General features: G+C 41.4%; 1 protein-coding gene across 4 annotated transcripts; it reads right to left on the bottom strand.

Moving 5' to 3' along the window:
* Positions 1–1,693: 1,693 nt before the first annotated feature.
* On the bottom strand, positions 1,694–15,464 carry LOC115131600 (uncharacterized). 4 transcript variants are annotated; one of them, XM_029663432.2, is made up of 9 exons: positions 15,308–15,464; positions 11,031–11,279; positions 6,896–7,177; positions 6,619–6,660; positions 6,461–6,502; positions 5,366–5,470; positions 5,208–5,264; positions 5,044–5,075; positions 1,694–4,961 (listed from the first exon to the last, which is right to left on the bottom strand). In XM_029663432.2, the coding sequence occupies exons 1-9, from the start codon at positions 15,375–15,377 to the stop codon at positions 4,800–4,802; spliced, it is 1,041 nt and encodes a 346-aa protein (XP_029519292.1). In that variant the 5' UTR covers positions 15,378–15,464; the 3' UTR covers positions 1,694–4,799. The 4 variants fall into 4 exon arrangements, with proteins under 4 accessions (XP_029519292.1, XP_029519291.1, XP_029519290.1 ...); XM_029663431.2 differs by having other exon boundaries at positions 5,360–5,470; positions 15,314–15,464; XM_029663430.2 differs by having other exon boundaries at positions 5,360–5,470; positions 15,308–15,463.
* Between the last annotated feature and the right edge of the window lie 324 nt (positions 15,465–15,788).

Genomic DNA, 15,788 nt, shown 5'->3' with positions numbered 1-15,788 from the left:
TAACCTATAGCCTGTTTTAGAGAAATGTAATCATCAAATATTTTAAGAGCTTTCATTGTCTGCTTATATGCCCCCATTATTTATCCTATGGTTCTGACTTGGTGTACAGGGAGAATTCTGTAAGAACAGCCCATGTTCTGAATTCTGTCGTTGTACATTTCAAAAGTGCTGAACAAATAACTATATTGACAACGTCCGTCCTAGCTCACTCATTAATGTCTTAATCGAAATTACGGATTGCCTCTTCTCCGCTCGTCATTCCCTAATGCCATAGATTGTACATCTCAATTGTCAGTAGAAACCCCATTTGTTAAAACAAGTCAGCCATATCAGCTATGTTAAAAAAAAAAAAAAGGCTGGATGAACTGCTTCGCTGCCAGAGAAGGCTCCGTTGATAGCCAGGTGTAGCAGTGGTAAAGGTGTTGGTACTGCTGTTGGGACAGCTTTATGTAGGCCCTAACAGTTTGTGGGAACTGTTTGTCACTGTTGTAGTGCAGTTAATGTATTGTTAAGGGGTGTGTTGTGTAGTGGCTTTGCTGGCTTGCATAATGGTGTTTTCCCGCTAATCGCATTATGCAACGAACATTCACACAGTAGCCTACTGCCTTGTCCGTATTGCTGTGCTTATAGTACGAAGAAATAATAGTTTATCAACATTTTAAGCTAAGCATTCTGATCTGTTGCATGGGCCTTATTGCTTTAGATATTTTTTGGGGATGTAGCATAGGCCTACTGGTTGTATGAATTCAGGATGTATCGTCCCACAACTGTCCCAGAGTCTGTTTTGTGTCACGAACCTTGCCGAAGATGGTGCCTCTTCCTGTTCGGGCGGTGCTCGGCGGTCGTCGTCGCCGGCCTATTAGCTGCCATCGATTCCCTTTCCGTTTGTTTTGGGTAATTGGGTACACCTGTTTTGTATTAAGGTTTGTTTGTAGGGTATTTAAGGGCACTAGGCCCGCTGGGTATTTGTGCGGGCTTGTTTGTGTTACTCTGGGTTTGATGGTGTGAGTTATTCATGTATTTATTCTCCGGACTATTTTTTCCTGTTAGGACTGGCAACTTATATACGCCCTGTGTGTTGGCGTGACTGTTTTTGTTGCGCTGGGGAATAAATGTGAAAGAAAGACTGAACCCTGTTCTCTGCGCCTGATTCCACCCACCACTCCTAGTTGATCGTAACATTTTGAATGTAGTCTATTGCTTTCTCGCACAGAACGACAAACTGACTAATAGAATATACACTTCCTACAACTGGGGTGCAACTCCTAATATTGGTTTACATATCGGACAAAGCTTGGTCTGCTTTTTGGGTTTGTTTTGTTTCCTGTTTATCATTGGGGGCCAGGTAAAGAGTAAGCACTTCTTCATAATCAGTGGTTGACTGTCAGGGTACAAAGGCTACTCGTCATCAATTCTGTTCAAGGTTTCTGTTTCTGCTCAGCTCTCCTCCCACAGCTCTCCAAGCTCTGGGCCGGGCAGCAGTGTGTGGTAACCACAGAGTGGTTTGTGTTCCAGACGCAGAAGTGGCAGAGAGGGAGGTGGTGTGACGTTGGACACTCCTAGCCTGTGTTGTCCCCAGTCTCGGCCTTGTTTGGCGCCCTCTGTGTCTTTGGACTCTGTTTCCGGTCAGGTGAGCTTGTTGCAAATCCTTGGCTTGTTGCCCTAGATTTACAAAGGCTACATTTATAGAGGAAAGTTTGCACTTCTTTTTAATCAATGCAAAAAAACCAAGCATTGTTTTATACATATTATATATATTAAACTAACAAACAATTTAATATGAATATACCATTCATTAATGCATTTTCAAATCATTAAACATATCTTCATGTAGATTACTGATAAAGACGCCAACAAACTAGCAGGCTAATTGTTCATATACAGTGCCTCCGGGAAAGTATTCAGACCCCTTGACTTTTTCCACATTTTGTTAGGTTACAGCCTTGTTCTAAAATGTATTAAATTTTTAAAAATCCAAGTTGTAAATCAATAATTGGAATTAAATATCATAAGAGAACCACTAGGAGGCAGTGTAGTATATTGTTGCTGTATTGATACTGTGACTACAGCTTTTCATTAGTGAAGTCTTATTCAGCATCGTCCAAACTAACATTTTGGAGTTATATGTACATACAAAGCACTCTTTTCCCAAAACAACTGGTTGAAAATATGTGGTTAGATGAGGTGGGTCACTGGAAATAAAGTACAATGTAAATAAACAATGCACACTTATTTCAAGTCATTGTATTACCTTTGAACACATCCATATTAGTAGCCTATCAGGTAAAGGCTACATTTACACTGCAAAAATCTCAAGCAATCGTATGCTAATCCTATGACTATAACAAATGAACCTTATTACTTAGTTGATTTAGAATGGTATTGATCTGATGTTACATCTCTTCATTTTCTGATCATACTGAGTATGATTAAGGCACACCTATTTACTTATCTATCAAACATTGTCTGCCTTGATTACAACACTTCCTTAAGCAGCAGACCATAAGGACGGATGGAGTTCTCCACAATAGCTCTCTCTTGAACAGGAGATGATCCCTCAGGCACATAAACCAGCCAGTAACTCTCTCTCCGACACTGTTGCCTTTTCTGGGGGTTGATCCTATTCTGTAGCACCACCTTGTAGGTTTTGTTATCTACTTTGGACGTAAACCTCTTGGAGAACTTCTCAGCTACGTTAATGTCCGGTGTTGAGTACACTCCTCTTCCGACAGTAGCACCATCTCCATCTCCATCATTCCTGATGATGCCCTGGGATCCGTCCATAGCAGGTCCGTGGTAGGACACTGGCCAGGCCTCGTCTCCAGTCCCCAACCATCCATCTCCATCCCTGTATTTGTTCAACACCTTCAGGGCAATGCGGTTCCAGCCACAGGGTCGGAAGTACTGCTCCTTTCCCGAGTAAACACTGCTTCACCATCCTTAACATTTGTAAAGTCGTAGTCATACCGAGAATCAAGGAACTCATTCACGTTCACAGAAACAGTGGTTTGTGGAATGGATGCGGCGGATGGGGCATCAGGTAAAGCTAAGGCACCTTTTAAAGACAATGTCCCCAAACTTGGGTACTCCAACTCTAGAAGGCCCTCTTGTACGTAGAACTCCTTTAGTGCGACCACATTGACAAAGTCCTGTGGGGTTAGTGAAAGTGTTCCCGCGGTGGCTGATTCCACTTTGCAACCTGAGACAGCAGACAGAGCCTCCAAGATTAGATTTACGTTTGGCATGGTGAGAGTTAGAAATCTCGAAAACATTTACGGTAAGAAGACTTCACAGAGAGCAGAAAAATCCTTCCTGTGTGTGATCCGACACGAAGGCGTCTGCTCTTGTAATTTCACCTATACATAGACTGTGCTGTGAAATGTAATTCTTACTTTCACTTTCTGTTGCAGTGACTGGATAAACAAGATGGTGTACGGTAAAAGTACACTGATTGTACATAACATTAGGAACACCTTCCTAATAATGACTTTGCATCCCCTTTTGCCCTCAGAACAGCCTCAATTCTTTGAGACGTGGAATCTACAAGGTGTCGGTAGCCTTCCACTGGGATGCTGGCCCATGTTGACCCCAATGCTTCCCACAGTAGCTTTCACCTGGTCAGTCTATGTTGAACAAATCTTGATCATCCCCATTATTGTTATGGTTGAATGGAAGCAGCAAAAACAGAAGGGAATGTAAACGCATAAGACGTGTAAATAGTTTACTTAAAGGGACATTACAAAATAAAAGTTTCTCTTTTGCAAATCTGCAGTTGTTACATAAATGTTTTTGACTTCAAGTAATTACATATACCCATTGATTCTTGAACAATATAACTTATAAATACTTCATGAGCTTAGTTGAACTGTCTTACCCGATCAAAACCCCATTTATAACCCCAATCATAATCTTGTTTTTATATTCTCAAAACATTGTAATCAATATCCGCGCTTATTCACCCAAGATCATTACAACATGATTAAAGCTATCATTTTGATCTCATGGATGGTCAGTCCTTGCATCAATAGCGCTGTCTATGAGTTTGAGAGTGGTTCTATTTCTTCAGCCCCATTGGTCAGCTATTTACTAAAACAATGGCGGGATAACCCATTTGTTATTGTTTGAACTGCAGATTGCCTCTATGAATTGTTTCATCTTTCAGGTACAACAACATATTTGTGTAGCACCTATGTGAACAGGAATTCAAGTCTCAAGGTAAAAGTACTTCTGTTAGTCATATTCGTTAGGACTAAAACTTGTCTAACTGTAAATCTATGCCTGAGAGGTTTGGATGGCATGAAGTCAATATTTAATCCCTAACACTGACATATATATATTTCATAAGGAAGTGAGTCTGCACGATGCCAGTATGAAGTACACTGGTAAGGCCCGCCCCATTGCTTAGGGAGTGCCAGGATTGGCCCAGGGACATGTTATCTATGCAACAGTGGCCAAATTTGTTCATTGAGGCGTATGGTGCATCTGCTGACATTGTTCTTTAAATATCCGTTCTTGATGGAACTAAGATTGTATTTTGATTTGTGCATGTATGAGTGTTTCTGTAAATGTTGAAAAAGGTAATGTAATAATTGTTTTTTTTTGTCCAAAGAATCTCAATATAATTGTTTTAAGCCAACAGGATATAGAATTAGTTGGATAAAAGAATAGTATCTTGCGTATCTTGAAAGACTCAAATACATTTATTATAGGATTAAAGAGCAACCCTTGCAAAATGTACTCATACTGTAATACAAAGAGGTAAAATACGAACTGTTTTGTAAAAGAGTCAATCAGTCAAATCAATATGTTATTCTCTCCAAACCCTGGAATGCTGGTCTAGCAGTGACCACAGTGGAATAGATGACGTGATGCTGGTCTCCCTGTACCTTCGATCTTTCCCTCCAGTTCTGCCGACCCAGAGATGCATACTGAACCTCAGTGTCTTCCACACGAGAAGGGCTCTGAGACACACACGGAGACATACAAATATTTAAATGAACATTTTAGCAAAGTTTTAAATGAGTGATATTCATTTGTACTCACTTCTTCCCCATCAGTTTGTGTGATATCAGACCCTATAACACAAAATATTTTAAAAATGACTTGTTTTCAATGATAGCAATACTTGTTGGGAGAATGCACACATTTTACACAAACCCTATTAGATGGACCTTTCTGTCAGCAAACAATTAGACAGTGTTCTTTACCTAGATTTGACAAGCACCTAGTCTGGAGTTCAGTTCCTTCCTGCTTGTGTCCTGTCACTATAGGGAATACAGTAATTATGTCACATTTGTAAAAAAATAAAAAATAATAATCATTTATTACAAACAATATAATTTAGAGGATTTTTAAAAACCTGTACTGCATTTCTTTCTTCTTTTTCTCAGTCTTCCTTTCAGCAAATTGCACAGCAGACCAGCCAGAAGCACCATGAGGCATAGTCCAATGACAGCTATTATCGTCACAACTAATAGACAAAAACATGAAGCACAATTTGATTTGTGAAAATGTCACCTGATAACAGGATGAAAGCCCAGTTCATGCCCTCTGAAGCGAGCACACAGCATGGAGGGTCGCTAACAGTAAACACAAAGTTGGGTGGGTGGCATATTACAACACATAAATGTTCAGGGCCTTCGGAAAGTATTCAGATCCCTTGACTTTTTTCCACATTTTGTTAACTTTACAGCCTTATTCTAAAATTGATTAAATTTAAAAAATCTGCAGCAATCTACACACAATACCCCATAATAACAAAGTGAAAACAGGTGTTGAAATGTTTGCTAATTTATAAAAAAAATACGAAACAGAAATACATTATTTACATAAGTATTCGAACCCTTTGCTAAGAGACTTGAAATTCAGCTCAGGTGCGTCCTGTTTCCATTGATCATCCTTGAGATGTTTCTACAACTTGATTGGAGTCCACCTGTGGTAAATCCAATTGATTCGACACGATTTGGAAAGGCCCCCACCTGTCTATATAAGGTCCCACAGTTGACAGTGCATGTCAGAACAAAAACCACGCCATGAGGTCGAAGGAATTGTCCATAGAGGGGCCTCCCGAGTGGTGCAGCGATCTAAGGCACTGCATCGCAGTGCTAGAGGTGTCACTACGGACTCGGGTTCGATCCCAGGCTGTATTGCAACCGTCTGTGATCGGGAGTCCCATAGAGCGGAGCACAATTGGCCCAGCGTCATCCGGGTTAGGGGAATGTTTGGCTGGGGGGGCTTTACTTGGCTCATCGCGCTCTAGCGACTCCTTGTAGTGGGCGCCTGCAGGCTGACCTCAGTCGTCAGTTGAACGGTGTTTCTTCCCGCCACATTGGTGCGGCTGGCTTCCGGGTTAAGCGAGCGGGTGTTAAGAAGCACGGTTTGATGGGTCATGTTTCAGAGGACACATGACTCGACCGTTGCCTCCCGAGGTTTGTGTCTGAACTTTCGTTGGACAACCTACCTTTTATAGGGCGTGTCTCCCTGTTCTCTCTCCCAACAACATCTGAAAATAGGTGAAGAATATTAGTCATGGAATTTACTTTTACAGCTCACAGTTAAAACCCTGGACTTGTGTAATTTTCATACTTTCAAGAACTGCAAAGTGTTGCTTTGTGTTACCTGTTTGCATAAGAGCAGTGGTACTCTGGATGTTGAAATGATCTGGGTTTGCAAAAAAAACAAGTTATGCATGGCATTGTAGTGGCATTGTAGTGGCCTCTGAAGCTTCCCCAAAGCTACTGGTTTTCCCAGCAAGTGTTCAAGAGGATTTTTGAGCCTGATCTTTTTATGAAATGCTTTATGATACTGTCAAAGGAAAATACATGGACAGTTAAATAGATACAGTGTAGCTATAAGGGAAAAACAGGAGAAAAAAATGCTACTTGGAAAGCTCTACCTGTCAACACCGTTACTTTGGCTGCCTTTTCTCCATTACATAGGTACTCTCCAGAGTCCCCTGGCTGCAGATTGAGGATCTGCAGGGAACCATCTTCATCACAGGAAAACCTTTTCTGGGGGTCCTTTCTTTCCTTTTTCATGGTCCCATTCTTGAACAGAGTCCAGATGGGTTCTCGTTTCGCATGACTATCTTTCCTGAAGAACCACCTCCGCTTGCCTTTGCTAGATACTATACAGGGAAGCAATAGGGCTCGTCCAGCAGAAACCGAAAAGTTTATGCCTGTGGGAAGATATTTATTGTATTAAATATTGGTAACAAGATGTGAAAATGTCTTTGACACTGATAGTAATATGCTCATTAGATGAACAAAATAGACTATGTTTCTGCTCCCACTTAACAAAGCAATGTTCAACCTCGATATAGAATCGAAGATACCAATTGTGACCCATTTTAAATACCTGGGCATTGATGTTTCAATTAAAAATGTTTAGAAGAACTACAAAGTCACAACTGCAATTACAGCAGATCTCGACAGATGGTTTGATCTAACATTAACTTTATCAGGTCGAATTTTGATAGTCAAAATGAATGTCTTGCCTAGACTCAATTTATTGTTAGCACACTTTGTTAGTACTGAGATAAGATTCCAAATTCAGCCTTACATTTTATATGGAAAAAGAAACGGCCCAGAAATCAAATATATACACTCCAGAAACCCAAGGTTTTTGGGGGTCTAGCTTTACCCAACTTAAAGTTATATGCTTTGATGAATGATGAAGGGTTATTATCCTTTCATGACCTAAAAAATATGTATAATTTAACTGATTCGTCATTTATTTGTATTTTACATTCTTTGCCGTTAAGAACCACTATGCGCACTTATGGAGCCTTTCCATCCACTCACTGAGTTTGTATGTAACCAGAACACAAGTGGAGGTTTTGTATTCAATCTATATATAAAAAACTACTAGAAGTCCTCCATAAACCAATGGGAATAGTTACGATATGGAATACAGACCTTAAAGACTACAAACAAAATACAGATTGGAAAAGAGTCTGGAACAATATCTGTTAAAACGGCCAGTTTCTGTCGGCTGATTCTAGCCATCCCTTCTGGATAGTTCCGGTCGGCAGCTTAGACTCCCATTCAGAGGACCCCCACTTTTGTTAGTGTTTTATTGGTCAAGGTCATGCCAAATACCTAAGTTGTGTGGACTTTTGTGTAAAAGTACCATGTGTTCAGCTTGTTTGTTGGCTCACGCTAGCACTACCGTTAGCATATTGTATTGGAATGTATAATAATTTTAGCATGATTGCTAGCGATTAGCCGTTTATTCGAATTCTTAATTTTTGGTGCTAGGCTATTTTCAATTATATATATATATCACTCATTCATGCTCATTGTATTTATATTATGTATACATTTCAATTACATTACATTTAATTTACTGTAATGTTTGAGCACATTTGCCTGAGTTTCAAGTGTACAAGTCCAATAGGTTGTTTAGTCTATTGCCAAGTGACTAGGCCTTACGCCTGCTGTAGTGTATAGCCCTTGCTGTTATATAATTACCTGTGCTAGCTTATACAGCCATGTCATATTATAGCAGTGCTATAGCCTAAGTTCTTTCTCTGCTTTCCTTTCAGAACCATAGTTTAATGTCACTTCTCACTGGACATGATTCTCAGTTATCTGAACCATGAGTGGTCAGATGTGTGATTTTTATTCAACCTGTATGGCCTTAAACCAGCACCTAAGGTTTCTTATTACATTCATGGTATTTCGATTCTCTACAAATCTACCCCTATTTTTCAATATCCCATGTCCTCCCAAAATTTGAATCATCAACTGATACACTACAAATTCATTCACAGATTTCATTTGACTCCACGGAAACGCTGCCAATTTAAACTTGCTCCTATTCCAAATGGTCAGTTGTGTTCTCCAATAAATATTGGAACCTACATGCACATGATTTGGGACTACCCCAGTGTGAAGACCTTTTGGTGGTCACAGTTGATGCGAGCAGGCCTTTCTAATCGACCTGGCCCGGGTATCCTGGAAGGATATTGACCTCATCCCATCAGTACAGGATGCCTGGTTGTTCTTTAAAAGTAATTTCCTCACCATCTTAAATAAGCATGCCCCTTTCAAAAAATGTAGAACTAGGAACAGAACAAGGGAAAAAGGCTTGCTTTTTCCCTTGGTTCAATCCAGACCTGACTGCCCTCGACCAGCACAAAAACATCCTGTGGCGTAATGCACCAGCATCGAATAGTCCCCGCGATATGCAACTTTTCAGGGAAGTCAGGAGCCAATACACACAGTCAGTTAGGAAAGCAAAGGCTAGCTTTTTCAAACAGAAATTTGCATCATGTAGCTCTAAAGCCCAAAAGTTCTGGGACACTGTAAAATCCATGGAGAATAAGAGCACCTCCTCCCAGCTGCCCACTGCACTGAGGCTAGGAAACACTGTCACCACCGATAAATCCACGATAATAAGCATTTCTTTACAACTGGCCATGCTTTCCTCCTGGCTACCCCAACCCCGGTCAAACACTCCGCACCCCCCGCGGCTACTTGCCCAAGCTTCCCAGCTTCTCCTTCACCCAAATCCAGATAGCAGATGTTCTGAAAGAGCTGCAAAACCTAGACTCGTACAAATCAGCTGGGCTAGACAATCTGGACCCTCTCTTTCAAAAATGATCCGCCGCCATTGTTGCAACGGCTATTACTAGTCTGTTAAACCTCTCTTTCGTATCGTCTGAGATTCCTAAAGATTGGAAAGCTGCGCGGTCATCCCCCTCTTCAAAGGGGGTGACACTCTAGACCCAAACTGCTACAGACCTACATCCATCCTGCTCTGTCTTTCTAAAGTCTTCGAAAGCCACGGAAACAAATAGATCACTGACCATTTCGAATCCCACCGTACCTTCTCCGCTGTGCAATCTGGTTTCCAAGCTGGTCATGGGTGCACCTCAGCCACGCTCAAGGTACTAAACGACATCATAACCGCCATCGATAAAAGACAGTACTGTGCAGCCGTCTTCATCAACCTAGCCAAGGCTTTAGACAATTCCTATTCCCCCTCCCTCCCACCTCCCTCCCCTTACGGGCTCATGATGTGGACACACTGTATCTATGCATAAAACAAAACATCATGGGTAACTCATCTTACGTTTGTAAAGTTGTTTGTGAGACCAAGGCACACATGAATAGAATCAGCCTGCATACATCAATATTCTATACAGATATTCAAAATACAATGGACAGGCCCTCCGATGTGACACACTGAACTCTATCTGAGAAGTAGTTGGTGAACCAGGCGAGGCAGTCATTTGAGAAACCTAGGCTGTGTTGTCTGCAGATAAGAAATCTTATCTTATCTGCAGACAACACAGCCTAGGTTTCTCAAATGACTGCCTCGCCTGGTTCACCAACTACTTCTCAGATAGAGTTCAGTGTGTCACATCGGAGGGCCTGTCCATTGTATTTTGAATATCTGTATAGAATATTGATGTATGCAGGCTGATTCTATTCATGTGTGCCTTGGTCTCACAAACAACTTTACAAACGTAAGATGAGTTACCCATGATGTTTTGTTTTATGCATAGATACAGTGTGTCCACATCATGAGCCCGTAAGGGGAGGGAGGTGGGAGGGAGGGGGAATAGGAATGGGTCGCACCTACTAAGAAGGGGGAGGGGGAGGGAGAGGGGAGATGGGACTGACAGGACAAATAATGCTTATTTTATTTGTTTTTGACGGCTTTTCATTTCTTTATATATATATACACTTTGTGAATATTAATTCCTGTATGTGATCTGAACCCCTCGCAAAAAAAATTATACAAACAAGTTGGTCACAAAAATAAGTGTGTTTCAGCTAATTTTCTTAAAAATAGATTACTTATTTTCTTCTATCACTCCAATGACAGAGCAGTTTCACTGGTGGTTGACCACTTGAAATGGATCATTGGTTGAGCCATTCTTCATCGCCCAGTCAGTGGTACATTTTGAGCTCACATCATCAAGGACAGCAACCAATATATTTATAGATTTTTAAAAATGTGTTATTCTAGAGTGGTGGTCAGACAAGTGTTACATTTCACACTGTACCTGTCACTCATACCTTTCAGTACCTCCACGTCTGCCACTAGCAGGTCGTTGCAGTGGTAGTCCCCAGAGTCGGATGGCTCCAGCTCTTTAATAACCAGAGATCCATCAGGCTGGAGGTCATATTTCTGTTGGTTCGTGTAAGTAACCGACTGGCCTTGTTTGGTGACTATGATCCTGTTGACCTGGTGTCGCCACTGTAAGTCAACAGTGCCACTGCAGGCCAGGTACAGGCGATGCTCCTCAGGCACTGAGACTCTTCTCACTGAGTGAAGAAATAACAAGTGTGAAGTAGGTTTACACTAACTAGAATAAACTGGACAAACTGATATTGTGGGAAATATAGACATACACTTCTGAGCATGTCTGCTTTGTGTCACAGCTAATTTAATCCAAGAAAACATGTGGGGTAGTGTGTTGGATCAGGGGTGTTTTCTGAGAGCCTGACTTGTCCCAAGCCTATGGAATCATCTGAGTGCAGTCTACTTCTACAGTGGCTGTATGTAGAAGAATATAACTTGTTTGTCTACCATTGCATGCAAGGCTGTGTGTCACTCATATCTTCCTGTCCATTTCTTCCTGCTTCCTGTGTGATCCACTATTCCTCTTTATCTAATGGGAACATGGCATATCCTTAGAGTGGGAATAAAATTAGCCCACTTTAAGGAAGCTAACGTGTGGGGGGGTTTTCAAGGCAAAACCATTAAAACAAACACTAGTATTAATGGTGTTATTGTTTGAAAAATGTTACTGTCAAGGTGTTGACTAAATGGATTGAATTTCAAATGGATTAAATTGAGATTGTTGTCCCTTGCCTAGACACAAAACCCCATAATGTCAAAGTGGAATCGTGTTTTTCGAAAATGTTAAAAACAAATTAAAAATTAAAAGCTGAAATGTCTTGAGTCAATAAGTATTGAACCCCTTTGTTATGGCAAGTTCAGGAGTAAACATTTGCTTAACAAGTCCCATAATAATTTGCATGGACTCACTCTGTGTGCAATAATAGTATTTGACATAATTTTTGAATCACTACCTCATCTCTGTACCCCACACATACAATTATCTGTAAGGTCCCTCAGCCGAGCAGTGCATTTCAAACACAGATTCAACCACAAAGACCAGGGAGGTTTTCCAATACCTGACATAGAAAGGCATCTATGATTGGGTGACTGGAGTCGTTGGCGGGGTTGTAGTGTAGCGGGTTGAAAGTTTCGAGCTCCATGGTGTCCACATCACCAACAAACTATCATGGTCCAAACACACCAAGACAGTCGTGAAGCAGGCACGACAACACCTTTTCCCCCTCAGGAGACTGAAAAGATTTGGCATGGGTCCCCAGATCCTCAAAAAGTTCTACAGCTGCACCATCGAGGGCATCCTGACCGGTTGCATCACCGCCTGGTATGGCAACTGCTCGGCATCCGACCAAAAGGCGTTACAGAGGGTAGTGCGTACGGCCCTGTCATCCAGGACCTATATGCTAGGCGGTGTCAGAGGAAAGCCCAAAAAACTGTCAAAGACTCCAGTCACCCAAGTCAAAGACTGTTCTCTCTGCTACCACAAGGCAAGCGGTACCGGACCACCAAGTCTAGGTCCAAAAGGCTCCTTAACAGGTTCTACCCCCAAGCCATAAGACTGCTGAACAATTACTCAAATGGCCACCCAGACTATTTACATTGAACCCCCCTTGTTTTTACACTGCTGCTACTCGCTGGTTATTATCTATGCATAGTCACTTTAGCCCTACCTTCATGTACAAATTACCTCGGATAACCTGTACCCCCGCACATTAACTGTGTACTGGTATCCCCTGTATATTGCCACGTTATTCTTATTTTATTGTGTTATTTTTTACTTTATTTAGTAAATATTTTCTTAACTCTATTTCTTGAACTGGATTGTTGGTTAAGGGCTTGTAAGTAAGCATTTCACAGTAAGGTCTACAACTGTTGTATTCGGCACATGAAGAATACCATTTGATTTGACCTATTGGTAGATAAAAAAATATCCCTTTGATGATTATTAATTACACTTTGGATGGTGTATCAATAAACCCAGTCACTACAAAGATACAGGTGTCCTTCCTATCTCAGTTGCCGAAGAGGAAGGAAACGGTTTAGGGATTTCCCCATTAGCCAATGGTGACTTTAAAACAGTTACAGAGTTTAATGGCTGTGTTAGGAGAAAACTGAGGATGGAAACACCTCCCTCTGCAACTGGATCCTGGACTTCTTGACGGGCTGCCCCCAGGTGGTAAGGGTAGGTAACAACACATACGCCACGCTGATCCTCAACACAGGGGCCCCTCAGGGGTGCGTGCTCAGTCCCGTCCTGTACTCCCTGTTCACTCATGACTGCATGACCAGGCTGACTGCACACCATCATTAAGTTTGCAGATGACACAACAGTGTCAACAACAGCCTGATCACCGACAACGACGAGACAGCTTATAGGGAGGAAGTCAGAGACCAGGCCGTGTGGTGCCAGGACAACAACCTCTCCCTCAACGTGATCAAGACAAAGGAGATGGTTGTGGACTACAGGAAAAAGAGGACCGAGCACGCCCCCATTCTCATCGACAGGGCTGTAGTGGAGCGGGTCGAGAGCTTCAAGTTCCTTGGTGTCCACATCACCAAAAAATGAACATGGTCCAAGCACATCAAGACAGTCGTGAAGAGGGCACGACAACACCTATTCCCCCTCAGGAGACTGAAAAGATTTGGCATGGGTCCTCAGATCCTCAAAACGTTCTACAGCTGCACCATTGAGAGCAAGCTGACTGGTTGCATCACTGCCTGGTATGGAAAATGCTTGGCCTCTGACCGCAAGGCACAACGTACGGCTCAGTACATCACTGGGTCCAAGCTTCCTGCCATCCAGGACCTCTATAACAGGCGGTGTCAGAGAAAGGCCCTAAAAATGGTCAAAAAACCACCCTAGACATAGACTGTTCTCTCTGCTACCGCATGGTAAGCTGTACCGGAGTGCCAGGTCTAGGTCCAAAAGGCTTCTAAACATCTTCTACTCCCAAGCCATGAACATCTAATCAAATGGCTACCCTCCTTTTACACCACTGCTACGCTCTGTTGTTATCATCTATACATAGTCACTTTAATAACTCTACTTACATGTACATATTACCTTGACTAACCGGTGCCCCTGCACATTGACTCTGTACCGGTATCCCCCTGTATATAGTCTCGCTATTGTTATTTTACTGCTGCTCTTTAATTACTTGTTACTTTTATTTCTTATTCTTATTTTTTTAACTGCATTGTTGGTTAGGGGCTTGAAAGTAAGCATTTCACTGTAAGGTCTACCTACACCTGTTGTATTCGGCGCATTTGACTAATACAATTTTATTTTATTTTATTTCCTCTGTTCTAGACATTATTATGAGCTGTCCTCCCCGCCACTGAATTCAATACAACGCATTACTGAGTACCACTCTCCATATTTTCAAGGATAGTGGTGGCTGCATCCTGTTATGGGTATGCTTGTAAGGATAAAAAAGAACCGGAATGGAGATAAGCACAGGCAAAATCCTACAGGAAAACCTGGTTCAGTCTGCTTTCCACCAGACATTGGGAGATTAATTCACTTTTCGGCAGGACAATAACCTAAAACACAAGGCTAAAGCTACACTGGAGTTGCTTACCAAAAAGACAGTCAAGTGGCCAGGTTTTTACTTAAATCTACTTGATAATATATGGCAAGACCTGAAAATGGTTGTCTTGCAATGATCAACAACCAATTTGACAGAGCTTGAAGAATTTTTAAAATAGTAATGGGCAAATGTTGCACAATCCAGGTGTGGAAAGCTCTTAGGGACTTACCCAGAAAGACACAGCTGTGATCGCTGCCAAAGGTGCTTCTACAAAGTATTGACTCGGGGGTGTAAATATTTATGTAAGTGAGATATTTCTGTATATCACTTTCTATACATTTCCATAAAAAAAAGTTTTCACTTTGTCATTATTGGGTATTGTGTGTAGACGGGTGAGAATAATACAATTGAATCAATTTGTTATTCAGGTGGTAGCACAACAAATATGGAATAAGTCAAGGGTATGAATACTTTCTGAAGGCACTGTACATGAAGTAGAATCTCAAATCAATATAGGAAATAAAGTTAAATAGAAATTGCTCATAATTATTCTAATACACTATGTTTCCCAGTGTATACTCCCTCTTTTATGTTTTGTTCATTTTGTCTTGGATAGAAAGAAAGTATGGTCGGTGTAAGTACTCAATCAATGCAAAGAACAAAGAACTAAATGTTCACTGTACCTGTACCTGTTGCACTAGAGGTGAGGGGAATCGTTAGAAAAAACAACAAAGGCTTGAAATAGTTCCACATCTTTCACCAAAACTCGTAACACTGCAGAGTTCATCTGTATACGTGATAGTTACCCCTCCTTCCCTTTTCCTCTGTTCCCTGTTTAAACCAGACCAAGAACGCGTGAGTCTTAGTGTGGTGATGACTAAGACATTGACATTATGGTGACTAATGGGCAGCATCATACCATAGACTCAACATTATAACATTTGATAGTGGATATCCAAAATGTTTCATTATGCTTCAATGAGAGGACATGGACACGTCTTTTCACATAAACCTGTTATATACTGTGTGTCTTATTGCATTTCATGCTCATTTAAAAATGCCTTATTTTTGTTGATTGATTGGTAAATAAGAAGCCACTCACAATAGGGCTGAGCCTATATTGAAGTTGAGACAGTGTTTAATTACATCCTCGTGAGTACAGAT

Source organism: Oncorhynchus nerka, linkage group LG7, assembly GCF_034236695.1.
Source record: "Oncorhynchus nerka isolate Pitt River linkage group LG7, Oner_Uvic_2.0, whole genome shotgun sequence".
Taxonomy (NCBI): Eukaryota; Metazoa; Chordata; class Actinopteri; order Salmoniformes; family Salmonidae; genus Oncorhynchus; species Oncorhynchus nerka.
This window is presented reverse-complemented; position numbering and strand designations above follow the sequence as displayed.

Coding starts and splice junctions, on each gene's coding strand:
- LOC115131600 (XM_029663430.2), bottom strand. CDS start 15,377: ATGTGGAACTATTTCAAGCCTTTGTTGTTTTTTCTAACGATTCCCCTC. Junction 6,661..6,895: donor CAAAGTAACGGTGTTGACAG/GTAGAGCTTTCC, acceptor TTGCAAACCCAG/ATCATTTCAACATCCAGAGT. Junction 5,265..5,359: donor AAGAAAGAAATGCAGTACAG/GTTTTTAAAAAT, acceptor TATTCCCTATAG/TGACAGGACACAAGCAGGAA.